Here is a 27336-nt window from a genome sequence, read left to right as displayed (position 1 = left end):
GGTTTATTTGTCAAAACATGTAGCCACACCTGAATATCAAAAGAGACTCTACATGTAAATTGGAGTTGAGTTAATTGGAGTTTTTGAAGTTTTATGGTGTGAATAGATCCTTCTACATCCTACAAAGTGCTCCTTTAGGTGGTTCAGTATGAAACACCGCCAGAATCTGGCTACAATAGATTAATGGTGACATGTTTTCACAAGAGAGAGAAAAGGTTATTAAAACATCCATGGAAAGTCTTTTCCAAGTCATTCCTGTGGTATTTTGCATGTATAATCACTAACAATCTCTCGTCCTGGCAGGTTATACAATAAGGTAGTGACATTACAGGTTCTATGCCTCTTTGTCTCTCCAGATATTCTCAGAGAAAAATGTGAAATAAATTTAAATAATTAACAAAAATGAAAAACTTCTAGTGCTAATTAAGGAGACATTAATCTTCCTGTTCCCTGATGGGCTGAACAATTATGAGCCATCACTCAACTCGTCAAGCTGTCTTGCTGAGACTCAGTCTGATTGTCAAAACAATTTTCACTACACAGGGGGCTGTTGTGGCTTCAACGAAACACTGAAGTATCTGCAGAGGTACAAAAAAAACTGCAGTAACTATAGTATGAACAGAAACAGGGCTGCAACTGGTGATTATTTTCTTAATTAACACATTGTTTTGTCTATAAATGCCATTAAATAGTAAAAAGCAGCCATCAAAATTCTGCAGAGCCTATGGCGATATATTCAAATTGTTTTTGTCCAACCAACAGTCTAAAACCAAAGACTTATTCAAAAATCATTAAAAACAGAGGGGCAGCAAATCCCTGTAGGCTGAAACATCAGATATTTGGGCATTTTTGCTAGAAACTGACTCAAACAGTTAATCAATTAAGTGTTGTTCAATTACATAATTAACTATTAGTTTTGGCTCCACGTTGGATGCTGTTCTTCAGGTGACAGTCAAATAGTTATTTTCTGAATTGATCAAATCCACATTCACATGGATCAACATACACTAGACTGAAAAATAAAAACCTGAAATGAATTTGTGAACAATCACAATTTCATCTCCTCTTGTTAAGGGCATAGTTCTTGATTGTTTTTGTTCACAGCATGTACAGGTGTTGTATTCAGGTTAAGTGTTATATACAGCCTCATTACCTTAGCTTTGCTGGATGGGCCCTTTTCCTTCTCCTCCCTCTCCTCGTTCTCTCCTCTCCTCCTCCGCAGCTCAGCGCTCACACTGCGCTCAAGGTGAGACACCTGCCAGAAAGCCACACAGCCACACAGAGCCAACAGCTGGGCCAGACACATACAGTTCACTGCAGGAGAGGAAGACACATGTGATTAAGAGCATGCTGGACAGGTTACACTGTGTCAGTGTACACAGTGAAACAACAGGGACTCACCTTGTTCACCTTGCTCACTGGACTCTTGAGATCCATCTTGCGTTTGGCCAGCATCCTTGTTGAGGTCGCCACCTTCTGCAATCTGATCTGATAAGAGGCGAGCGCTGCGCTGGAGCAGCCGGGAGCACAGCTGGTCAGGAGATTCAGCCAGGAAGTAGAGGAGACGGACGGACTGTTCCATGAAGCTCTGCCAGTACGGGTCTTCCATCACCACACCTGGAGACAGAGAGCAGTCAGACGGCGAAACTAAGAGTGGTGAAGGCTAAGACAAACATAATATAATAATAAGGGCGCCTTTGTCTGCATTTACCTTCAGCGATGGCCTGTGTGAGGCAGGTGAAGAGCTGATGGTCTTGGGGAAGTCTGAATGGAGCGCCTTTAGATTGCTGGTGGAAATAATGCAGTGCATTAAATTAATACATGTTATTCCTCTAAATGTTTATAGGGAAAATATCTACCACAAGACAGTTCTTCATGCCCCAAAGGGTATAAATAAACAATAATAATGCAATAAATGCAAACTTAATGTGAGATAAATGTAGCTGGAAATAATAAGAGTTTGATAGCTGTTTGCTGCGCCAACATACATAGGCTGAATATTTCCAACAGTGAGTGTGAACATGGGGGCTACTTGACATTAATTGGTTAATAATTTTCAACTCTAGGAAACCTTCCTTAACACAGTAAAAATATTTTATGCAACCCTTGGCTTGTGTTTTGTTGACACTGGCTTTATCTCCCTGTTGTGTAGGAAGTAGACACCACTGATGTGTGTATACAAATAATGGCATCTAAGATATTTAAGTGGTTACCCTCCCCCTCGCCACAAACTGAACAAACTTGCATATCTAATACACAAAATAGGGAAATATTCATTGTTTTATATTTGATATGGGGTATGCATAAGTAAATATTCCCTTTCTTGCCATAAAGTCATTACTTACAGTTTGACCAGAGAGAGGTCCAACTCCCCATTAAAGGAATATGCATTTGAACTAAAACTTCATTATATAAAGCTGAACTGAAACTTATTTGTTCTCCCTTCATAGCCAAACTATAATAACATGGGCTGTAGTCTGTATTTATCATTACAAATGGGAAACCAGAAGACTGACAGGACGGGTTCAAGACACTAGTCAAGGACATTAACAACACAACCTGATGCTGTAAGAACAAAGGATATTTACAGTGTGCCAGCAAAAAAAACACAGTAGTTGTTTGTTTGCTTTTCTCATTTCCATTTCTCTTCTTGTGCACTGAGCTGAACCGCCAATCAGAGGGATTTTGCTCACCGATGGACTACGCTGGCTCCAACTCAATACGCTGGACTGGCCAAAGAATAGTAGACAAAGGCTGACTAGTGCCAGTGGTGTGAGATACACTCAAAATCTAGGGCAACAGACGCTCACCAATGGCCCGACATTGACCACTGTCCAACAGTTTGGTGTGTCAGGGCCTTTAGACCTCTAACACTCCAATGACAAAAATCAAAACAGATGTCACAGGGATTTGAGATTAGCAACACTGCACAGACAAAAGGCATATGAAAATCCATTGTATGTAACCATGTTTACAGCTGGGGTTATTGGAAACCCCAAACTGAAATATGTCAGTTTTTGTAGAGGACTTCTGAAACACTTCATTGGCTCAAAATTCTGTTTATGAGCAATTCAAATAAATTTGGGTAATACATCAAGTATGAAACTGTGAGTGTTGAGTATGCTTTAAAGCCATTAAAGAGGGCTTGAACATTTCACTTAAATCTCTACTTATAGATAAGATTTTTGGCCTGCTGACTCAATTAACAGGCTCAAGTCAACGTGGCCCTCTGGTCATCAAGAGCTGCTCCAAAGTCAATCATGCTTTATGTCTTCTTACCCTGACATGGTCTGTGATGCTGCAGATGGTGATAACGGTGTCTCTTGCCAGAAGAAAGTCTTCAGTCACTTTTTCCCCCAGAGCCACGGAACAAAGGGTGTCCAGATTACTGAGTACCACCTCCCTCTCTGCCCTGTTGGATTCAAATAAACACAAAACAGACATTTTTACAAAGACGCATCAAGTATAGATTTTATATTCCCAAATGTTCATGTGATTATGCAAAGTGAGGTAATAACATCTGACCTACATCACCCCAACTGCTGTGTGCTGGCCTTGCCAGAGCTAGGCTGCTGCCCAGATAATGCGTGTAGGAGGACGGGTTAGGAGAAGCACATAAGATTTAATAGGTTATGAATGCTGCCGGCTGGATGAAGAGAGGCAGCAGTGTGGGTGGACTGCAGATAGTCTCTTAACTCGCTCGCTCTTCCCTACAGCAGTGGCAGTCTTTGAGGTAGATTGAGGGGGAACACTAAAAAAAATATATCTATATTCAGTGAAATGCACTGGCAAGGAGCCTAGTAATATAGTCGTGACTTCGATTACAATGAAGAGGAGCCGAGGCTGAGCCTGTGTTCTGACTAATGAGAGGATTTGCTGAATGTCAAGTAGCTGAGGCAGGACCAAAATGTAAAAGGAAGCGCCTCTATGCAATGAGTAATATCGCAGATTTTACATAATTTTTTGGAAAAACTGTTTTGTCAACTCAACTTGCCACAAAACTATAACAATGATTTTTTTTCTGCCTTTGGATGACACAGAGCCCTGTCCACTTTAATACACAGCATGGAGGTTTATTCTGAGTGCACACAGATTCGACTTGAGCCTTTTTAGATCCAGATACGAACTGCATTTTCATACAGGTGTAAACCGGATTAAAGAAGGGTTGCAGCTGTAAGATTTTGCCAAGATTATCTCAGCTGTTACTTCTTTCATTGACAATTAGTAATAGTTAATCAGAATCATCAAAATCTCTTTTAGGTCTGTCCCAAATATCATTTTTTAGACAGCGTAGCTTCAGTGGAAATATCCGCGAGTAGTCGAAGCTTTGAGTGGGCTGGGGAGAAGCAAGGACATAAGTTGAACTTTTTTGCCGACTAGTGATTTGCCAAGCTTGTTGTAGGTTTGTTCCAGTTTCCTTTAGCGTATCTGGAACTCGATTTTTTGGGGGTCAAGTTTTGAAACCATTCCAGACACTGGACAGTAGCACATGTGGTCAAACGGTCCCAGTCTCAGTAGTGCTGGACTGCTGCTGACTGACATTAGGCGAGCCGAGTCATAAAACTATCACTGAATTTAAATTTCCTTAGTCTGAGAGTAACTATTAATAGTAAAAATGTTGATTCATAATCATTTACTTTTAGATGCCACGTGACTGCAACTTCCACATAATTGGGATTACTGCAATTTCTACTTGACCGAACATATGAGCAAGTAAGTGCAAACTTAAACTGAGTTTATTCCCTTTCAGTTCAGCTGTGTAAACAGACTCAATAGAGTAACACTGTCTCTTTAAGAAGCAATGTATTTTCATACCCATGCAGCACAAATTATAATGGAAATATAATCAGATTTTACCATCACCCATATGTAAAAGCAATTAACATGTCATAAGAAAGGACTGCTCAGTACTGCTCTCATCAGTCAACACACCTCTCCCTCATCCATAGTAGACAAGTCATAAGGATGCAAAGCACATGCAACTGTAACAGCAACAGTTGTTTTGTTGCCTTCTACAAAATTAGATAATAAATACAGGCTGCAGAGCATCATGTCTAATCCTACACTTGCCATATTTGTTTTGACTGACATCCCCACCTACTCTACTGCACTGTACAGTGGGTGCAAAATGAGATCAGATCACAGCGTGGACACAGTGAGAAAATGAATAAACACAAGCTGCATTGGGATTGATCTGTTATTATAATACTGATCAAAATACCAGGCTGAATCATTTGATGGGGACACTAAAGCTGACTGGATTTTACGTTGCCTTAAAAAAAACATGAAACAAATGCAAGCATGCACTTTGACCACTTGTCAAACTACTCCTTGTGTCACTGTCATAGACTGTATAAAAAGAAGTAGATGCAGCCACTGTGGTGTCACACATTGGTTTTGTGGACGACCTTTTTAAAGCCCCAAGTCTAATATTTTGGTCTTTGCCATCCTGGAATTTTGGAGCCAGAAGTGACCATACTTGGACAAAAGGATGAAGCTGTGGAGGAGTAAGAGAAGAATCTGACTGAGCAATTGAGAACACTGCTGCATTAACAACTTGTCAATCGCAAGGTAGCCACCCCGTAATCTGCTTTATCGTTTATTTTACTCTAAATGGGACCTTTAATTACAGAATGAACATCATGTAGTATTGGAGAAGACTTAAAACTGGAGATTGAGACCATAAATTTATTGAGGTAATAAATTAATTGAGAAGTGGGGTCATTTTCTCATAGTCTTGTATACAATAGTATTTCCTTTTGCAACCAGTAGAGTCGCCCCCTGCTGGCCATTGGAAATAATGCAGGTTTAAGGCACTTCTGCAATGGCTGTACTTTTCAGACCTGGATGGTCACTCTACAAGAGTGGGTCCCAACTGGTGGGTCGTGGTCCAAAAGTGAGTCAAGGTCCATTCTGAATGGACCGCAAGCGACTTGCAAACGTGTGAAGTTTGTAAAAAAACAAAACAAAAACAAAAACAAAAACAACCTTTATTTTTAAGTGCAGTGAATTTCCGGTCATTGTGTGCCATTTTCTGCTGTAGAGTGAGTGACTAATGGACAGCTACTTGACTGAAACAGCAAACTAGCTCGACGATATGGCTTAACGTGTAACACCTACTGTATTAAACTGTGTAGACCTTGAACTAACGACTACAGAGCATTCTGGACACCATGGCTGGGACCAGTTGGGAACCACTGCTCCACATAATAAGAGTCAGCAGAGGTCACCTTAACCAAATATTTGTCATCAAAGACTGATTCATCAGAGATTGAAGGTGTGTGTCATTCTAACAGATTAGAACACTGAAGGCAATCTACCGTAACTCAGGGTAATTCCCACCCCTGTCCAGTTGGTGGCATATGCCAATTTATTAGCTATTGTCTCGTCTGGTCTCAAATGCATAACCTTGTTGTCTTGCTGGTAGGCTATATCGCTGCACACTATTGCAAATTGTCACGGCAGCTGATGTCCAAAGTTTCTGCATGGCAAGTGTATCTATTCATCTTTTCTCTCCATGGCTTTATAAACAGGGGTGTAGTAGTGCTGCTGGAGCACACAGGAATGATGCTTTGACACTTTTTCCCCAAGGACACTCTTGAAAAAGAGATTTTTAATCTCAAATGTTTGTTTTTTTTGTTTATGAAATTAAAATTAAAATGACAAGTAATAATAAATTATGACATAATTTTTACAGCACAGTTTGTCAATATGATAGACAACCTCCAAGTGTAGCAGGAGCTGAGTCATTGCAGAGTGGCACTTTTTTTCCAAACCAAAATTATGAACCAGTTAGAGGCAAGAGAAGTTAAAAACTAATTTAAAAAAAAAAAGAAAAAGAAAAAAGAAACTTCTATGACCCCTTTTCCTCATCATGGCACTGAAATTTGTTTGATACTGAAAGTGGTTTATGTCTTACCGTGCAGCCATGCCCAGCAGTAACACTGCAGCTCGTCTGTGTAAGCCAGAAGTCTCCCGTTTGCCAGTAAACCTCTCCCACAAGACCTGCACTACAGTGAACTGGAGATTGCTGCCACTGCCGAAGAACTCCTGCACCTGCAGAAACCACCAGAAACATGTTTAGATGGTTACAACTTCCCATATGATTTATCACAAGATATATAAAATCCAAAAATACAGTAGACAACAAGTCAAGAAAACATACAATGTACTGGTAAACCTATCACTCAAACTTCTGCATAGTTGTGTGTTACTATAAATGACCATCATACACATAAAAGTAATGGAGTTACTCACTATTTCCTCGAGACACTGGATTGTTCCCAGAGATGCATCCACCATCAGCTCTGACAGACTGTCAACCAGAGTTTGGGCTTTCATCCTAAAGACAGACGAGACTGTTACTTTTTTTTTTTTTTTTTTTACGACAACACAGAAAAATATCTTTTCAAGTGTTTTTAGTGTTTTTAATTTCAAGGCATGTTTTTCGCTATAGTTACAAATGTTATCCAGAAAATTAGGTGCCCTAGCATTACTGCAATCCTCAAGAGATTTCAGTAACTGATTAAATCAGAATCCTAATAGTCAAACTTATATATAAATAATTGTATTATCAGCAGACTTTATATCAAATTGTTAATGTTAAGGCATATTGTCATGCGTGTGTGAGGCAGTTTTACAGACCTGATGGTGTCTCCCTGAGGGTTCAGATACAGGCGTCTGTAGGCCTGAACGACAGCATCTTTAATGGCGGCGTCAGTTGACCAAACCAAAGGCAACATCTTCCTCACCCCACTCACAGAGTTGGCGACGCTGAACTCACACACCGTCACACAAAACTGCACAGCCTCCTGGACCACTAAAACCAAACATTTGTCAAATGTGAGAATGTTTCTTTACTGAGTGAATGCATGTATTTCACTAAAATGTACAAGTCAGAACATGGTTTACACTCTGGTGAATATAGCCCCCCTTCTACCTGAAGTGGTTTTCCAGTAGAGCATGGTGTTAATGACAGAGATGGCTCTCTCCACTTGTAAGGCGAAGGTCTCCGTGTCTTTCAGGTACTGCACCAACATCTCCTGCTTCTTCAGCTCCCCATCCTCCCCCTCTTTTTCTGGCTCTTTCTGTGGGGTTGGTGGCAAGTTCTGACTGAGCTCAGCGGTGTCCTCGTCAGAACCTGAGGAAAAACATCAAGGGCCTTATGATGTAAAGTCAATTGGAATATACGTATATATTTAAAGCAATCACATAAGAATTAGACCAATAAGTCATTTTTCCATAGGTGCTCAATTATTCAACACTTCCTGCAGCTGCTGTACTGTACTTAAATTTAATCTGTTCTTTGCCATGAGGCTTTTAGTGCGTGTAAGGCAGCTTCAGAACTGTTACATTTACATTAGCAGCATATTAAGGAATAAGCTGTCCAATTCTGATTGCCTTTGCACACTTTTTTTTTGCCATCTGCCAGTATTACAGGGTATAGTGCATATACAATTAAAAAGAAAGAAGAAATACACTTGTTGCTGTCTAGTCTTCAGCAGCCTTTGTCCCCATGATGCAATTGGCTCTGGGTAATGTAGACAATTAAGTCTGGTGGACTTCTATTAAATCTGACATATGCTGATAATTAATGTTCAAGTCATTACTTACGCAATTTTCTTTGTAATCGCAATTTACGGCTGTCCCTGCCTGAACTGCCAGATGCTAATAGGGCTACAACTAATGATAATTTTCATTATCGATGAATCTGCAGATCACTTTCACAGTAAACCTTTGTCTATAAAATTAAAAAAAAAAAAAAATAGTGAAAAATGCTCATCACAATTTCCCAGAGCCAAAAGTGACATCTTCAAATTGCTTCTTCTGTCCAACCATCAGTCTATAACCTGAAGAATCCTCATTTACAATCATAAATGACAAAGAAAAGCAGCAAATTCTCACATTAAAGACGCCTGAACCAGCAAATGTTCTAAACATTTTTGTTTAGAAAATGAATTTTTAAAAAATTAAATATATTAATAAATAAATACATAATAATAAAATTAAATTAAAGAAATTGTTGGCACTTAATTTTCTTTTGATCAACTACTGGATTAATTGACAAATCGATGCAGCTGTGATGCCAAAAACAGTCATAATACAAGGGCTAAAATCTCATGTCTTGTTCTTCAACTGAATTGAAACAAGTTGATTTCTTTCATGTATTGATTACACTCGGTAGCAACTCAACATATGCATCTAGCATAACTGTAAAAGTGCAGCAGTGTTCATTGGTGGAGGTCCAATGAGATGGCTGATTGAGAAGTGCAGTGTTCTATGCTCTTAAATATATCCTCTACTCACACTCTTGTAAAGTCACATATTAAAGACGTGTCAGTTTTAATGAACTGACACTGAAAAATAATGTGAAATGAATTCAGTCCAATCAAGAGGAAATGCAAAGGCCTGAATGTTAAATAGATTCAATCTTGCTTCCATTAGGATACACTGGAGAGCCCTTTTGATGAGTGCCTCTGGAGAGAAACACGTCGGGTGGGCCGAGTGTAGGCTTTACCTTTGAAAATCAGAGCCAGCGTGTCCATTAAAGTCTCAGCATTGAGAGTGGACAGAGAAGCAAACATCTCAGATTCAGGGAAGCAGCTGTGGGCTCTTATACAAAGACGCACGGCATTCCTGCAAAGGGGGAAAACAAAATAAATTCCACATATCAAATTTTTGGCTAATTGACAGGGCGAGAGGAAAAAAAATCCTTCAGGTAGTGACACATTGGGCCAGCACTGGTGATTAGCATTACCTGTATTTGTTGACACGCAGGTACTGAGCAACCTTCACCGCAGTTGTCCTGTCGTCTTCTGCCTCCTTGTCTTCCTCCACATCCCCTTCATCGTCCTCCTCCTGCTCCCTCTCCGCTTCACTTGTGGGCTCCAGCTCGGTCCTGACAGTGACGAGCAGCTCAGGCTCCATAGCTGCCCACAGCTCAGATGCTTTAATCACCGCCACTGCAGAGAGGCAGAGGGAAAGGGGAAAAAAATTCAGATTCAATAAGGATGATTTCGGTTAGAGTTGAGTTGCAAAGAGCATGAGTAGGAACAAAAATAATTCAAAATAAATAAATTAGCAAGACAGAATAGTAATTGTTGACGGGGTTAAATATCTATATGGCAATGTTGTGCCACCGTTCGACCATGTTTGTTTTCCTGTGTGCCACAGTATTCTCTGACATTAGATAAATGAGATTGTGTTTTGTTTTTTTTAAAAGCTAATAAGTGCAAAATGCATTAAAACGGGAGGGGTGGTTCAGTCATCAATTTGTGGAGAAACAAAATCATAGCACTAATGCTAAAATGACAGAATTACTGCTCCATTCAAGTGATGTTGGAAATTACAATACTGACATTTCAGGGCTCGACAATACTGGTTGCCAGGGGCTGCCACTTTTTCATTTATAAGAACAGGGACAGCAAAAAGTGCACCCCAAAATAAATACTTGTTTTGTATTTGTTGCATTAGTGATAATTGAATATTGCTATTAAGGTCGTAACTGGATTCATAAATGCTGCACATCATTGATGCATTTACTTGTGTGTGCACAGGCATCTCTTTTAGAGGCCGAGGCTTTGACTGGGGAGAAAACTTCGACTAACCCCGTCTGCATCAAAAACGAATGAGCAAATTGGTTCAGCTTACAACGAAACAGATAAACCTAAATGAAAAACAAAACCGAGATTTGTGAATTCTTAGGAGAAGTGTCCCAGCATCTTCGAAATGGATGTAAATTATACTGCATTGCAAGCACAACATACACCTTGATAAGTGACAAGTTCACTAGTTTAACATAGAAGATCCTTCGGAACAACAGGGCTCGACAAGCAACGGAGCTGGAAGCAACATGAGCGGGCACCTAAATGGCATAATAAGGTAGAGGCTGCACACCCACTGACAAGCCAAAGCCAGCACACCCACTGTACCAATGATGAGCCGATGACCACAGCGATTAGCAAGACTAATGATTTCAACTGGGCCATTCTCATAAAACCTTTCAACACTGTGTTCTGAAAATGAGGAGCCTCTACATCCTTACTTCATCTGCTGCACAGCAAATGGCAAAAAAATGTTATTCCGTTACTGTAATACAGCTTTTAAACATTCTTTAATGTCACAGTGTCATTGTCAAGCTCAAGTGTAACTGCATAGTACCTTAATTACTCAAAATATAGGGTGACTTAATTGGCAACCATGTTTTCAGTTTTGGCAACCAAAAGCTGATGCCTGGGGGCCAGGCTGGCAACCACGTTTAAAAAAGGTACTGTTGAACCACCTTTTTTTTTTTTTTTTTGCATCTTTTTTGCTCACATCTAAAACTACATAACTTTGGTACCCTGTGAACAGTATTACTTCTGATTAAAACTCTTCCAACTTAAATAAATGAACTCCTGGCACTTAATAAAATAGCAAAATCTTACTAACTGTTTGGTCTGGCTGAAATTTGAGTGCAATTTCAGACAACTAAATAAGGGGACAGACCCGGTCTGCTGAGTTCAGATGAGTCTCTAAACGCTGCCCTCAGATTACCAAAGAAGCAACTCATTGCTGACTGAACAGCAACGAAAGCTGGGTGTGCTCCTTGCCTTGCCTCTTACACATACACACAAATGCACATACAACCACACACACAATCTCACACACTGTCAGCTTCATCCCCGTGATTACTTCACTATAACTTTAAAGAAATAATTTGGGTTGAGCCAAATCACTGTAGGCAGGGCCTTACAGCAGAGCAGGAAAGCTCCTCTGCACTGCCAAGATTACCTGCCAGTCAAGGCAAAGAGGAACCCAACTCTCATTCAGTAAGCTCGTATTCGCCTTGGTCTCATCATTGGGCAGAGTGTGACTGAGCAGGAAGAAAAATAAACTTCTCAGGGTTCGATCTCACCTGGTGCTTTTCCCTCCAGCTTCTCTTTCATCTCTCTGAGTTTAGCGGTCTCTTTCTCCAGCGGTTTCTTCAGATCTGCACTGCTCAACTGAAAGAAACAAGTACATAGTCCAGTGAGATTGTTAACTCTTAAAAAAATGTCTGCCAGTCTGGGCCTAAATCATGTTGCTTCCAGTTACCTTGCAGCTATAGGGGTTGTGTGCGATGAAGGCTGCCAACAGCTGGATAGCACTCTTCACCACATTTATAGATTTGTCCATCAGTCGCCCCACAGCGAGCTCCATCACCTCACTGTACCTGCACAGGGGCAGGGCCTAAACACAGAAAGATAGCAGTTATTACCATGGGAGAGTTTAATAACATGCATTTACAGATACAATAGAAGTGAGTAAAAACATACTTTGCTGTTGACAATGCGTGTGTAGACCTGCAACACACGTGCCCTGACATGGGAGTGTGTGTCATGCAGATGTTCCTGCATTGTGTCAAAGAAGCGGTCACGGTCAGCTTTCCCAGACTCGTCAAGCCCGTCGCCACACAGGACCCGCACGAGGATCTCTCCCAGCACCTCACAGACAGCAACACGCATTGTGTGACTCTGGAAAACAGTAGGACAGAGGGAGTAAGTCTGAATCTGATCCTGCAATAGGTTGCACCAGCTTTGTGTAAGTTCAAATGCAGCATTGTTTGAAAAGAATTTCTAATTTGGGTTGGAGTTTGCGCGTTACTTATATTGTACGGGTTGCACCAGCTGAAACAGTTTCAACATAATCATACGGTAAAACTTAAATCTTACACTTGAGGGGTGTACCACGAAGAGATCTAAATTGAACCTTACGTCTTTGGGGTGCAACAAAACACTGACACAGCTTTACCCTGAAACAATCTAGTTTCAACTTATCGTTTAGTGAGGACTCCATCCCTTAACTTCACCTTAACTAAGAGGAAATGTATGCAGTTGGTACAACAGACTGCTGTTCTTCTGTCATTAAAATAATATTTTAGTGTCAAACACAATAATGGACCAATTAATAAGGACTGATGTATTGTGGCATTTCATGCCAAATCTTCAGAATTTTCTGAGCTCTGCCCTCAGATTACCAAAGAAGCAACTCATTGCTAACCGAATAGCAAAGAGAGCTGGGTGAGCTCCTTGCCCCTACACAACACACCCACACCCACACCCACACCCACAGACAGACACACAAACACACTGTCAGCTTCATCCCAGCAATTATTCTGCTGTGACTTTAGATGAATAATTTGGGTTGAGCCAAGTCACTGTAGGCAGGCCCTTACAGCAGAGCAGGAAAGCTCCTCTGCACTGCCAAGATTACCTGCCAGTCAAGGCAAAGAGGAACCCAACTCTCATTCAGTAAGCTCGTATTCGCCTTGGTCTCATCATTGGGCAGAGTGTGAACAGAATAAGAGAAAAAAAATTGAGCTCTGTGTGTAGATTTCAACAACACAGAGGTAACACTGATCAAGTCCTAAATGAGGAGTGATGCATTGCAACATTATAATAGTGAAACTTGCACCTGGGCAAGACAACTTATTGACCAAATAAAAAAATAAATGTATACATGAGTGTGGGCCATCGCTTTTTGCTCCTTTTGAGAGTCACTGCATAGTAAATGTGCACTTGCACTTGTCTAAGATTTAATTGGGTGCTGTAATGTCCCTGTCAGGTGTGAAATTATTGCTACACATAGTCTGCTATTCTGTGAAGCACAAGACATTGTAGCACTCCCCTGTCACAGAAAACATACACGATACAATTAAAAAACCCTTCTTCTCTTTTACCCAATCTTTTTTTAATATGTGCTGACATTACCGCACAACCCAGGACGACAGGGCCTTCAATGAAATGTATGTACCTGACAGCGCAGTGTGTCCCACACTGACAAAACTACATAAAACCCCACACAGAAAGTCTTGAAGGGCACAAAAAGCAGTGATTTGTGGAGAAAGGAAATCTCCCAACTCAATCAAGCGGTACGCATGCTCTCGTAGAGACTTAATTCTTTGCATGAGCAGCCACCTTAGTGATGACTCATTAATATTAAGGGTTACTCCTTTAAATCATCACATAAACCTGCCTGATGCCAGATGAATTCCGCAGCAAGTTTCTACTGCTTTAAGGACACTAGTGTTCCTTTTCAGGAGCTGCAAATTAGGAATTCCATGTTAGCAGGATGAACACATTAAAGTATGCATATAGTACCTCTCCTTCCAAGTGTGTGATGAGCACACTTATGTTGGGGATCATTGATTCAGGCACCAGGGCACCGACTTCTGCAATGAAGGCGGCAAAAGCTTTGACCCCTGACGCCTCTCTGGCAAGCTCCTCACTTGACCTTTGACCAATCTCCCTGAAAGAATGGGAAAAATTAAAAGGCATGAAAATCCTCCCATACATCATCATTTGCAGCTGAAGAATCAGATTTCCATGAACAGATTCACAAAAAGGACCTTTTGTTGGAAACTGACCTTATAACTTCTCCTATGATCGCCCTGACTCCATATTCTGTGCTCCACACAGACACTGCTTGGGCGAACACAGATGACAACTGCTCGAAGTGTTGCAGCAGCTGGATCACTTTCACACTTGCACCTGTAAAAAATTAGAGTCTTCACTAGAATCAAAATGTACAATGTATGCTGAATAACAGGAGGTTTTGTACTATTATTTTCTGCTCTTTATACACAAGGTTCTTGAAAATGACAGGGTTGATATGCTCCCTCAGTTATAAATCTTGCTCACAGGTTCAGTGTGTGACTGTGAGACTAACCCAGGAGGTGGTTGTACTTCTTGATTAGCACTCCCAGTAGGTGTATTATACAATCTCTGGTGGGCTTGGTCTTGACATGGCCAATGGTTGGGTTCTCAAGCAGTTTATAGCAGCAGCAGGTCACACAGCTGAGAGAAGAAAGGGACAGAGCAAAGAATTAAGTTTGTTCATGTTGTGGTATGGTGAAAACCTGAGAGAAAAGCAACTCAAGCAAGCTCAGATCAGATTCTACAGTCTATTCACAAAGTTCTGTATTCATCAGAAAAATTTGCAGATCTATACAGACACTATGTTTGTGACGGTTCTTAAAGCTAACCACATTTTTTAAAAATGTGTGATCTTTTGTTATGAGCATAACTATCAAGAACTTCTGGTACTGACATGAGAACTGAAAACAAATTAATCTCTTCTGTAGGAAGCAATCACTGCATATCCTTTCTGCTGAACATAAAAAGCTAGGACTGTGAGGAAATGTTCAAAACGGAAACATTACATGAAGCAATAAACACAGTTCCAAGACGATCTGATCATGTTAGGTTTGGTTTGACATTATTTATGGGAAGACAAAGATAATTTTCATAAAAGCCCCAATTAAGGCTACAAAATCTCAAAGATCGGGAGAAGAAAACGGGAAATTACACAGACTAACTGAATTAACACAACTAAGTCTGATACTGTACTCTTGCCAAGAGCTCCCCAGTCAGCAGAGTACCTGATGAACTCTTCCTCCACTAGGGAGAGGCTCCAGAGGGAACGGATATCCAGTTGGAAGAGCTGGACGAGGGCCTGCAGCACCCTCTCTCTCTCAGAGTCCCACTGCAGCAGTCCTTCTCCACCACCTTTGCCTTTTTTACCACCCTGTGCAAGAAAGACAAAACCTGATAAATTAAAATTCATAGATTTGACTCAACTCAAAATGTCCTACACAAGACAATAAAGCTAATATCCTACAATACATGCCCTCAGGTTACCAAAGACTGTAGTTCATGTGTGCCAAACCAACTTTATTGAGACTATAGCCTCTTGCCAGCTGATACATAAACATTCATACAAGAACACACACAAGGACAAACAAACATCCATACATTATCTGACATCTCCTTCCTGCCCTGTCCCATTGCTCTTTGGGGGGCAGAGGTTGAAGAAGGTGACAAGTTGACTGTTGTTGGGCCCTTACAGCAGTGTAGTAAAACTCCACCACACTACCAAGACTACCCATCTAACAGCAGGCTACAGACCATAATCTCTTGGTCTGACTGGATCATAAAACTTGCCATGATATCATCATGCGGGCATTTAAAATGGAACACAGAACTGGTAACTGACACAGCCATTAACAATGTATTTCTTTGCTATATCTCTACTGATCATACCTTCCCAGGTGCCGTGACAATGCTCTGTCTATAGGAGTCACTCTCAAAGGTCTCTGCGAGTTTGCAGAGCAGGTAGACACTCATTTTAACAGCATTAAGTTTCTCTTTGCGCTCTGCAGCAGAGATGGTGGTGGAGGTGAGAAGTGCTGGCAGGGAAGCAGCCAGGCCACTAACCACTGAAAGGGAAAAAATAAAGATAATATGTGATCAACTCCAGCATATCAAGGTCATATGTCTACATCTCGGTGAAGATTCTCAGTCATCCAGGTCATGGTAATCCTAAGTGCTATACTGTAGGCAACTGGACTTGCTCAAACTGGAACAACCATCGTTAAACAGAGGGGGTGGCCTTATAACCACCACTTATAGCCCATCTACAGTGCAGTCTTGGGATCCCTTCCCAGATGACTTCACACCTGGTCTCACCCAACCCTCACGACTCAAATGATAGCCAGGTGGGTCATCGACTCACATTGTGAACTTAACGACTCTGAAACTAAGCTCACATGTGACCCTTACGACTCAGCAAAGACTCACACCCACACAGGGACTAAGCCTGTAACTCTGTAACAGTCATTATAACTGAAGAAGCTTCTTGGATGAAAGACAAAATGTCTTCAAGAAACGCAAGCAAGTCCAGTTCCCTACAATATAGCGCTTATGGTCATATGTCTATCTAAAGATAAAGAAATTAGAAAAAAGTCTAACCTTGTACAAGTAACTCCAGGGTATCCTCTTTCACACCCAGCTCCACTGAGTTGCAGTGCCTAAAAAAGTAAGAAATTAGTTTTGAACATGCATAGTTCTCAAAAACAATACCTACAGCAAACTATATGTGATCAGTACTTACTGTAGCACGCTGTAGCCTGTGTCAAAGTGCTCCAATATACACAAAGGCCCCCGGCTCCTCAGTGCTGACTTGAATTCTGTGAGAAAGGGACACAAAAATTATTTAGGTCACAAACACACCAGCTCAAATGAAAATACCGAACAAAGAACAACTCCAGAACTCATTCAAGTTCACTACTTACTACTGAGATAGAGTGGCAGCTGTTTTGGGGGCACCACATCCTGAACGACATACTGGTTGATCCCCCCAGTCTTCACCAGGTCACCCACGCACACGGGCACAAAAAAGTCCCACGACATCCCTGCATCAATAAACAAACACATTACATTAGTGTACAGCAACGCTGGCTGGGAAACTACAGTACACAGGACTCAACACTGACCTGCAAACTAATGCTAGTCGACTGACTTTGTCCCTTTAGTTCACTCTCTTTCGGTCTTAAAACCATACGTACCGTTTGCAAATATAAACAGAAAATGAAGCGGTTTCGTTTTACAAGTCTGGAAAAATGCGATTAAGTTTGTCGCAGAAATATTTCTGTTACGAATTCTTCAGGAAATAGTCATTTGATACCCACCAAACAAAAAACTGACACAGAATTAGATTGGTGAGGTAGTAAATATGTTTTCTAATAAAAGAAAAATTAACAAGCCTTTCTATTATCCAAGCAGCACAGGTTTGTTGTGAATTAAGCTAGCTAACAAACAGGTAAGTTACTGCTAGCGAAGTTAGCAGGAAAGCTAACGTTAGCTTAGCTAGCGACATTGCGTAGCATCACTTGTTGACTGAAACGTTATTCAACGGAAACGACATGACATAAACTACACCATCAACTCTGTTTTACTAAGTTGGAGACACAATACTGACCTGTAGCGGCTACAGTCCCTTTAGCCACAGTGTCGACCTCTGAAGACAAAGGTGTAGCCTGCTCTCTCTGCCGTCAGTAGGCGGTTTGAAGCCGCAGGTTTTCAAATTTGTTTGGACATCGCGCCAAAGCGATGACGCTCTGACGTCATAACCCTGCGCCGACTCGGTTTAAATACTCTGTTTGTTTATTTCAAATAATAATTTTATTTAGTCGAGAAAAGGAATATGAAATTTGAAGCCGACATAAATAATGATTAAAGATAAAACAAAATCAAAACTAAATACTAGTTGTCATTAAAGGAATTTAGGTGCGCAGATACTTACACACCCGCAGGGCCGCTCCACTTTTACAGCATTTCTCACATTTTATGAATAGAATTATCGAACTTAAAAACACGGGAAATGCATGGATAGTTTTCAAAAAACGACATTTGTGAATAAAATATTTTGAAAAAAAAAAAGAAAAAAAATTTGTGAATCCCAAACTCTGCTTTCTTGTCCTCCAGTTGGACACCAAACTTTATGTTTTCATAACTTAGGGTTACAGTCAGCCAATATTGAAAAAACTCCCAGAAGGTCCTAGTTTAATTACATTACAGAGAAAAGATGTTCCAGGGTTTAAATATTTGAGTTACAGAAAGTACAAATATTCAAATCCAAATTAAACCTTTGGCCTAAGAAGTTATTACATGTGTAAATCTCATTCATTACTTTAAAGTGAACTTCTTTAGCCTTGGGTGGAATTGGAAAAGAGTGGTAAATGGTTCTTATTTTAACTGCAAAATTTCTGTCGAATCAATGCACATAGCTGTACATATTTCTTAGGTTTACTCTAATTTTGTTTTATTCTAATGATGTATATATTGTAGTTTAATTTTTACACTTACAGCTTCAGCACAGTGACGATATATATTTTATTCTAATATTCAAATGTTATGACTTAATTACTAATGTTAAAACACTGTATTATCATGCACATTTTATTTTTATTTTAAAGCACATTTCATTTCTACTTTATTTTACTTGTTGCTTTATATTTACACACTTTTATTTCATACTCTTACTATTTTAATTCTCTATTCTTTACTTAGGGACAACTGTAACAATCATAATTTCCCCTTGGGAATCAAAGTATTTCTGATTCTGATTCTGTATCCTTGCAGCATGTATCTTTGCTTCAAGTGTGATGGCGAAACAAATGGAAGTGAGAGCACTCATTAAGAATGTATTATTGCATTTTACATTAAAACCACCTGTACCTAATGAAGCCTCTTGTGGAATAACTGCAGAATAGATCAGGATGTCCTTAATTAACTGAATCATTGCTTGTGGAACTGACTTAATTACTATTATATTGCCTGTCAGTATAAACAATATTGCATTTCCCTTAAAAGTATTATATGTTAAAATGCTACCATGATTACCTAATAAATTAATAATAAACCAGATCCATCCATTCTTTGCAATAAAATGATTTTCTCTTAATTATTATCCTTCTATTATTCCAAATAGGGACTGACGTTTAAACAGACGTCCTTTAAAAGGATCTGGGGTTTTCATACAACACTGCCACCTACTGGACAACTACAAACACTACAGCACAAGGTTAGAGCTGCCAGATCAGACCATATGATGTAAAAACACAGAGAGACGAAGGACCACACAGCCAAGTTTTTTGAGGTAGTAGCTGTATTCAAATGATTGACAACACAATCACCCCTTCTCCACTGTACCAATGTTTCAGCTACAGAAATGACAATACTTTTCACAGAATGTCTTACTTTCTATACAGCACTCAATCAAATGTTAAAATGAAATGGTTTAACTTACTACCTACAGATGACTAATACTGTCAGGATGCAGCACTTGTCTTCATGTTCTTTTGCCCTCTTGATATACTTGCAACATAAATCTAGTGTTCTAAGGCTACGCACGAGAAACTAACTATACAATGGAGCAAAAAAATAACCAGGGCCAAACTGTTGTAAGAGCAAAATACTTGAATTTGTAGTTGTACATGTGAATATAGTATAAAGTATCGTGACAACTTGGAAATGTTAAACCATTAGGGGCAGTTGTAGTGTTTATTATTTACGTGTAAAACAAAATGTAAAAAAAAGAAATCACAATAATAGCACCAAATGTAACTAAAAAAAGAAACAAAATTATTGTTAACCGTTAAGAAAAAAATCAATATTTAAATATATTTGTAACCACTTGGCTCCTTCACACACACACTGCATCAGAGCAAGGCAAATTACGTAAACCAAAAAAAGAAATAAAAGCACCAAATGTTAAGGAAGATGAGAAACAAAAATTCTAGTAACTAATGAAGAAATATTCTTCTCATTTTCCATCGGATCAGTGAGCACGTTTTCTTCCAGGTGTCTTTATTTTCGCTTTCTGTCTTGAGAGCACCGTGGACAATACCTGCACGGCACAGATTAAAAACAGTGTTTGTTGACTGACTTGAATGAGTAACAATTCACACTTTTATTGCACACATTGGTACAAGAAAAAAAAAGAATAGTACATTTCAGCCTGAGTTTCTTACCATTTGCCTCTTGGTTTGGTTGTCAGGCCCACACATGCAAAATGGAACCACTCAATGGAGCACTGGAGCAAAGACAAAAAACAATAATGTGCCGTCAAGTATTCCTGCAAATGAAGCACTTAGCCGAGACGAAATGATTCAAAACGGACCATCAAAAACGCACATACAGTGTGTGTAGTTTATCATCTGCTAATCAATCATGTGCCCTGTCATCTGTGACCTTATCCACAGAGGACGAGTCACGAGACTACAGGACTCCTCAACCTCTTTAATTTGTGATTAGCATTTAGGAAATACTGTATATTTAAGGGAAAGGTTGTATATGTACTCTGTGACTGTTTATTGATATATTATGCTATCAAAGATCTGTTTTTTATCATTACTCATACTTAATCTTGTCAGTTTCAGGCCTGTACTATAAAGGTACATCATTATTGGTGTCTAAAGTTAATGCTATTTAGATAAATATAAACATTTAATCATATGTTGTTTGGAAAAGCCCTTCATATTAAAGGTCCCATGAAATGAATAAATACATTATCTGTGTTCTTATATGTATTGTATGCCACAAAAAAGCATTTTGGCACATCTTTACACCAAAATTCCTCTTTTCCTCTCCCTGCAACATGCCACTATTTTGCTTATAGGTCGTCTTCCGTTCAGGAAATATTTACAAAATCCAAAAAATGATTATGAGGAATATAACTAATGCCCACCATACACTACAAGACTTAAAACAAGACTTTGAAAATACTCTAAGAACACTAGAGTCTGACATCAGGAAAGCTGAGACTCTTACAGGGTCACTATCTTCAAGACTACAAGTAGATTCCTTTTGAGATTATTTCCCGTCCTAAGAAATATGATATATTAACAATTCCTTACATGTCCGCAAAAATCATAGACTGTTTAAATAATGGATGTAGCCACTGTGACATCACCCACTGGTTTGTGGACTGTCGTTTTGAAGCCTCGAGTTCAGCAACTCAGCTGTCACCATCCTGCTTGTTTGGATCCAGAAGTGACCATATTTGGACAAGGGGGTGGAAACGTGAATAAGCGAGGGGTGGATCTGACTCATAGACTGTAGCGACGCCTTGCAGACAGCCTGTCACTCAAGTGGCCCTGTTGTTACTATGCATAACTTTAAGCCTTGCAAACTAATAAAATGTGAAGGGGTTAATAAAAAATTTTGAATGAACGAATGTTTTGCACTGCAGTTTCTGGCACTGGCTTCATTTTTACATTTCAGAGGCTGACGCTTAGCAAAAACACATAACTCTCAAAACTCAAGATAGAAGACGTTACATGTCGACAGTATTCTAGTCAATTCTGTTTCAATATAATCAATAAATATAAACTGTATTTCCAAATATTACATTTTGGATTTTGTCGCCTCAAGTTGCCACCAGCCTCTGTTGGCTAACTGCGCTATTTTACTTGGAGCAGACTGTGGGAATGAGAGGCAAACCATTTCAAAAATTAGGATTTCTCAGTAAAATAAAACCCCGTTGGTGGATCTAATACACACCAAATTAAACATGAATCCTTTTTTCATTTTTGGAGTCCCCTCCATGTTTACTGCCTACCCGGTTTGCTGCTTCCTGTTTGGTGCTGGAGAGAGCACAGCTATTGTTGACAACGTTCACGTCATTGAACTTCAGTATATGTTTGAGCCAAGACTAAAAACGTGCAATAATATCAAATATGTTTGATTTTGTCCGTACACCAAGACGAAAAAACAGCGGACTTAAGACAGCTCTGACTGAGTTTATGACCACATAACATCAAACGATCGAGTCCACATGCCACAACTCTAGCAAAACTTTTATGATTTTATACCAACATTCCAAATTGTCTTGAAAAGTTGTTTGGTGTAAGACCGGCATGCAGCAATAGGAAAAATAGATACAAAATTTGCAAGGAAAAAAACTAGATAGAAAATCACACCCACACTGTAGTTTGTACCAATAAAAGCCAAAAATTCCACTTCATCCTCCTCTACTTCTTCTGTAAGTACACCTGATGTGAAGCATTATTTCTCCAGAAAAATAGAGTATAGCACAATAACAGTGTCCTGAAACTACCAAGTCCCACCCCGGTATCTTATTAAAGCAGAAATATTTAAAAAGATTTGAAAAAAATAACAAAAAACCCCCCAAAACTCACATCAGTGTTGTCACAGCCGATCATCTCGCCGTAAGACACCTGATGGCACAGACAGTAAGTGGGTTCGTTGGGGTCCACTGGCATGTCCAGCACATCAGATGGGTGCACATTCCCAAAGTTGGCGGCAGGGCTGTTGAATTCTCCTCTGATGATAGCAAAGAAAGTATTGAAAGTGAGAATGTAAGTGTGATCATGACGCTAACTAAAAACTAAAACGTGAAGAGCAAACACATGGTCATCACAAGCAGGAAAAGTATATACACAACATACGGCTGAAGGAGTTTGACTTTCTTTTGTGCACTCTTGGGACTGCCATCTTCATCTGAACTCTTCACTTTAGACCTTGTTTTAGCCGTCTTCTTTTCCTTCTGTCTGGTTTCAGCTGGAATTACACAACCACTCAAGTTGAAACACCAAGTTTGGCTTCATTGTCTTGACAGTTCTTGTTGTAAAAAGCAGAAAGACACACAAATACAATGGACACACACCTTTCTTCCCCTTACTGGAGGTGGAATCATAGTCCGTGCTCTCGATCTGTTTTTCCTTCAGGTCAGCCTCAAACCGAGCCAGGTCTGTGTCAAGACGTCTGATATGTTTGTCGACCTGTAGGAAACACAACTTTAGCAGTCTGACTGTGGCATGGTGGGTCTATAAACTGGTTTCCCACTGATTTTACCTACAGACATATGTAAAACATTATGTTCATTTCAAAGCTACGAACCATCTCATAGGTCTGCATGGCCAGTTGCACCTTATCATCTCCGAACTCCTTGCATTTACTGTAAGACTGCTGAATCTGCCTCAGTATGGACAGCTTTTGCTCAGAGGAGAGAGTCCGGGCGTTGGCTGTGTACTCCTTAGCCAGAGAGTCTATCTGTCCCTTCAGATCTGAAACAGAGACAAGGAGTAAAACTTAAAACAATTAATATTTATCAAAAATACAGATAATAACTGCAAAATATGCTTAAATCTTAAGTGTCAGCTTTCATGTCTAATATGGATGGACGTTAGTTTTTATTAATGCCTATAAACACCTTGAGTGAAAAAAAGTGAGATACTGTCTAAAGTATTTTCTGAATTTTTAAATCACTCACAACGTATTATACTGAATTGACAACAGTTAATTATTACCACAAGGCTGGTGCCAAACTGACGTGGAGTTATGTAATTCCCAAAACTCAGCTGGTGACCCCTTAAAAAGTAATTTCTCCTTGTGACTCCTCGTCACAGGTTGTGGCGTTACTGTGGACATTAGGGCTGCAGCTAACGATTATTTTCATTGTCGACTAACCTGTCGATTATTTCTTTGATTAGTCGACTAATCATTTTATCAAAAAATGTGTTAAAATGTTGAAAAATGTCGGTCTGTCTCTCCCAAACCCCAAAATTATGTCATCTAATGTCTTGTTTCGTACTCACGCCAAAGGGTTTTAGTTCACCGTAATGGGAGAGTGTGTGAAGCTGCCAATATTTGAACATAAGAAGCTGCAATAGGAGTATTTTAGGGTACTTTTATAGTACTTTTCTATGGAAAAATGACTCAAACCGATTAGTCGACTACTAAAATAGTCACTGATTATTTTGATAGTCGATTAGTCATCGATTAGTCAACTAATCGTGGCAGCCCTAGTGGACATTAAGTTGTAACCAGTTCAATCAAACTATGATTCCTCAGGCTTATGGTGATTTTGGACCAAACAGGTCTGGGGACTCCCTGACAGGATCTGCCCAATGGGGAGCTCCCCAAAAAACTACATACCTTCGAAGGCTTTTTTTCTGTTTGCATTCAAACCTCCCATAGGAACAATGAAGTGATGTAGAGTAGAAGAGTCTTAATGTTGCACTTTTAAGAGTCAAAATAATTGTATTTCCCTGGTTGCATATATACTCTGAAAAACCTAGACATCACTGTTGGTCCATTCGTCTGTATCTTTTCTTACACTATTTTGGTTACAAGCTCTTGTTTTGTGTTGTCTGTTGTTTACACGGCGAATGGCTAAGGGTTTTAAGAATGGAGCTTGCCAGTGCTGCATTCGCTCATGTTCAACTGATCAACTGACATAAGGTTTTTTCGAACCAAGGAACTTTTTCATAGTTTTAGAAACCTAGCTAACCTAACCTAAGACATGGGTGACTTAAGTGTACCTTGACTGGTCGAACATAGCCAATACAGATTATAAAGCCCTGTTTATAAAGACAGCATTTCTGTACTGTTACTACTTCCCGTGGCAGATTACAGGTGAGACAACTGTCCCCCCATTACGCAGTCGTACCTTATATACGGCACGGTGAGGTGGAAAAACAGCATGATATTCCTGCCTTGAACAGGCAATGTAAAAGGGGAATGTGATGGTATGCATTTGTCAGGGGAGGTCCCCAGTGGGTAGTTCCTCTCAGAGGCTACTCATAACCGTTTGGTCCAAAAACACCAAAAGGAGCTACAAAAAAGTCACTCAAAGCGGTCATTCCTATGAAAAAGTGCCTTTGGTCAAAATATGCCTTTGGATTGTTTCATCTGAAGGATTTTCAGTGGCCTGAAGAAATCAAAATATCCAGTATTACACAAGAAATGGCAAATACTAGGAAGAGAAAAAAGCATATATCATTTTAAATAAAAGTTGTCCCCTGATTTTTGTTTCTTAATCATCTTGTGACACCTCAGACTTCCTTTGGAATCTTTTGGGGGACCCTCACCCACAGGTTGGGAACCACTGCATACATCACCTTGTTCACACATGGGACATCTAACTGGCGTAGTGTGCTTTAAAACATGGTTCAACTAAATTGTGTACAATTGACACGTGTTTTTGTTTTCACCAGTACATGGTTAAAATCCCCAGTAGTCTCACGGGTCATTGTCCTCACCCTCTGTGCGTTGATCAAGATCCCTCATCAAATTGAAGTTTCTCTGCAACTCGAAGGGCAAGTTTTCTATACCTGGTGTTGTGGAGGGGGAGAAAACAAACACTTTAATCCCGCTTTCAGTAAAAAAAAAAAAAACAACAACCCTGAAACTGTAACGTTAATACAAGCAGGATAACGTTAGCTAGCTTAATGCGCGCTGGATGATGCTCAGGCTACATTAACGATGGCGCTCGAGCTAACATGCACATGTATTTCAGTAATAACAAGGGGGCACATAGACATATGACTTTGCTTGCTAAATGAATTCAAACTAGCTCTGCACGGCTAGTGTGGCATATGCGCTTTGCATTCTCAAACTGCATCCTTTCTTCGCCACGGTGCGTTTTCCAGGAAATAGTCTGAGCCTAAACCCGCTGACCGTTGGGAAACGGTCGAAACAGCCCATTCCGCGCGCGGGTTTTCCAGGAACTACACGGTACAACAAAGGCCAAAGTATAAAACGAGCTGAATATGTTCAAATGTTTTCCAACATGTTTATCACATATTAATCAGCTTACTGTCCAAATAATGCTCCAAATACATCCCCGCCGCCATCTTGTAAACAACAGAGCTTCCGGTCCGAGACGGACAATTTGATTGGTTGTTACTACAGCCTTGACAACACTACTTTCCAGCACAAATTCACATCCAAAATTGGTACAGATATTATTTAAGTTAAATATATAATTAATACTATCTGCCATGTGGCATATTAAAGATTAGCATTTAAAATAAAGTGCATTTAAAAATCTAAACTTGAATTTAAGATATATCTAATAAAATTCTGACTAGTCTAAAATCAGAATTAAGACATTTCATGTTATCTTTCGACAAACTATTTAATTGTATGGACAATCAAAATAAAGATAGCGGCAATGCGACTTTTAACATTTTTCCATAGGCTATACATCATTACTGATAAGAACTCAAATTCAAGCTACTTTTAATGCACTTCTCACTACACCTAATTACAGTTTAAGATACTTTAGATGTTTGAATGAAAAATGGGTTGCTAGTCTAAATTCAGTTGAATATATCTGTAACTGGAATAATGACTTATTAAAACTAAACTGACAAGTCAAACTACATGGCATCCAATGTATAACGAGATGGTCAAGTTAAAGCTTTACATGCAAAAGCTTTTTCTATAGCTGCATTTAACATTCACTACTAATATAAACTATCTCAAATTACCATCGGAAAACCACAAGGCTACACAATTTTATTAACTACCTCCTGTGTGATACGTCTCTTAATGTGAAACTGATTTGGCAAAGGGATCTCGGAGAAGAAACTGATGGTGACAGATGTTTGAAAATTGTGTCAGGGTGTGGTAAATATATGAAAGAAGCGAGGGGAAGCTCACACAATATAACTGCATAGATGTTATCATTCACAGTTATGTCTCTACACATAATGAAATTGTTAAATTACAATAGCTGTTGGAAATGTAAAACTGAAATAGGAACTTTCCTCCACTGTATATGGAAATAAAGTTGGGTCAGACCACTCTGGATTGGAGTTTTAGAAATTTTAAGTTGTTGGTTTGGTTCAGTAATCCCTGTAAATCAAAAGTTGTATCCAAATGTGCATTTTCTGTTATTATTGTGGGTCTAATAACTGTTTTCCAAGGCACTGGAAGACAACAAAGGCTCCAAAATTGAAAGAATGGGTTAAAGCAATGGTGGAAATAGCATCTTATGAATGTAAGCTCAGTAGAATAAATGGCAATCAGAAGAGAGGAGTGTCTTCTTGGGACCAACTATGGACTCATCAAAATGGAGGATAAGCCTACGTAATTGTGAACCTGCTCTGTGAATATGTGACCCTGTAGAGTGATGTATGAAGGCATTTGTGACGTTTCTGTCTGTTTGTTTCCTTGTGTGCCGAGAAGACGAGTAAAACTTCCCACTGATGAATCAAACAAGTGA

At 39.6% G+C, this 27336-nt stretch overlaps 2 protein-coding genes and 3 non-coding genes across 6 annotated transcripts in view; all 5 read right to left on the bottom strand.

Moving 5' to 3' along the window:
- The window catches only part of ncapd2 (non-SMC condensin I complex, subunit D2), a 33457-nt gene extending 15522 nt beyond the window's left edge, over positions 1-17935 (bottom strand). For both annotated transcript variants that reach the window (XM_033640791.2, XM_033640793.2), the window contains exons 1-22: positions 17779-17935; positions 17093-17212; positions 16912-16987; positions 16770-16828; positions 16062-16237; positions 15401-15546; positions 14689-14816; positions 14387-14510; positions 14121-14268; positions 12297-12494; positions 12076-12210; positions 11897-11984; positions 9758-9962; positions 9518-9636; positions 7940-8140; positions 7645-7819; positions 7258-7342; positions 6920-7056; positions 3280-3412; positions 1712-1787; positions 1402-1617; positions 1154-1314 (exon numbers count right to left, since the gene is read on the bottom strand). In XM_033640791.2, coding sequence (XP_033496682.2) covers positions 1154-1314; positions 1402-1617; positions 1712-1787; positions 3280-3412; positions 6920-7056; positions 7258-7342; positions 7645-7819; positions 7940-8140; positions 9518-9636; positions 9758-9962; positions 11897-11984; positions 12076-12210; positions 12297-12494; positions 14121-14268; positions 14387-14510; positions 14689-14816; positions 15401-15546; positions 16062-16237; positions 16770-16828; positions 16912-16987; positions 17093-17210 — 2904 coding nt within the window. In that variant the 5' untranslated portion in view covers positions 17211-17212; positions 17779-17935. The remainder of the gene's footprint in view (positions 1-1153; positions 1315-1401; positions 1618-1711; positions 1788-3279; positions 3413-6919; positions 7057-7257; positions 7343-7644; positions 7820-7939; positions 8141-9517; positions 9637-9757; positions 9963-11896; positions 11985-12075; positions 12211-12296; positions 12495-14120; positions 14269-14386; positions 14511-14688; positions 14817-15400; positions 15547-16061; positions 16238-16769; positions 16829-16911; positions 16988-17092; positions 17213-17778) is intronic.
- On the bottom strand, positions 11522-11845 carry LOC117266537 (small nucleolar RNA U85). The gene has a single exon (XR_004502505.1). It is a non-coding gene; the product is annotated as a small nucleolar RNA U85 (small nucleolar RNA).
- Positions 12984-13306, bottom strand: LOC117266531 (small nucleolar RNA U85). Its single transcript, XR_004502500.2, has one exon. It is a non-coding gene; the product is annotated as a small nucleolar RNA U85 (small nucleolar RNA).
- LOC117266532 (small nucleolar RNA U85) lies at positions 15647-15981 on the bottom strand. The gene has a single exon (XR_004502501.1). It is a non-coding gene; the product is annotated as a small nucleolar RNA U85 (small nucleolar RNA).
- Positions 17936-19439: 1504 nt separating the features above from the next.
- On the bottom strand, positions 19440-26006 carry ing4 (inhibitor of growth family, member 4). The gene is made up of 8 exons (XM_033639916.2): positions 25924-26006; positions 25367-25438; positions 23223-23389; positions 22990-23104; positions 22772-22883; positions 22502-22646; positions 20333-20394; positions 19440-20208 (listed from the first exon to the last, which is right to left on the bottom strand). The coding sequence occupies exons 1-8, from the start codon at positions 25958-25960 to the stop codon at positions 20169-20171; spliced, it is 750 nt and encodes a 249-aa protein (XP_033495807.1). The 5' UTR covers positions 25961-26006; the 3' UTR covers positions 19440-20168.
- Positions 26007-27336: the final 1330 nt, after the last annotated feature.

This window comes from Epinephelus lanceolatus, chromosome 10 (genome assembly GCF_041903045.1).
Source record: "Epinephelus lanceolatus isolate andai-2023 chromosome 10, ASM4190304v1, whole genome shotgun sequence".
Taxonomy (NCBI): domain Eukaryota; kingdom Metazoa; phylum Chordata; class Actinopteri; order Perciformes; family Serranidae; genus Epinephelus; species Epinephelus lanceolatus.
This window is presented reverse-complemented; position numbering and strand designations above follow the sequence as displayed.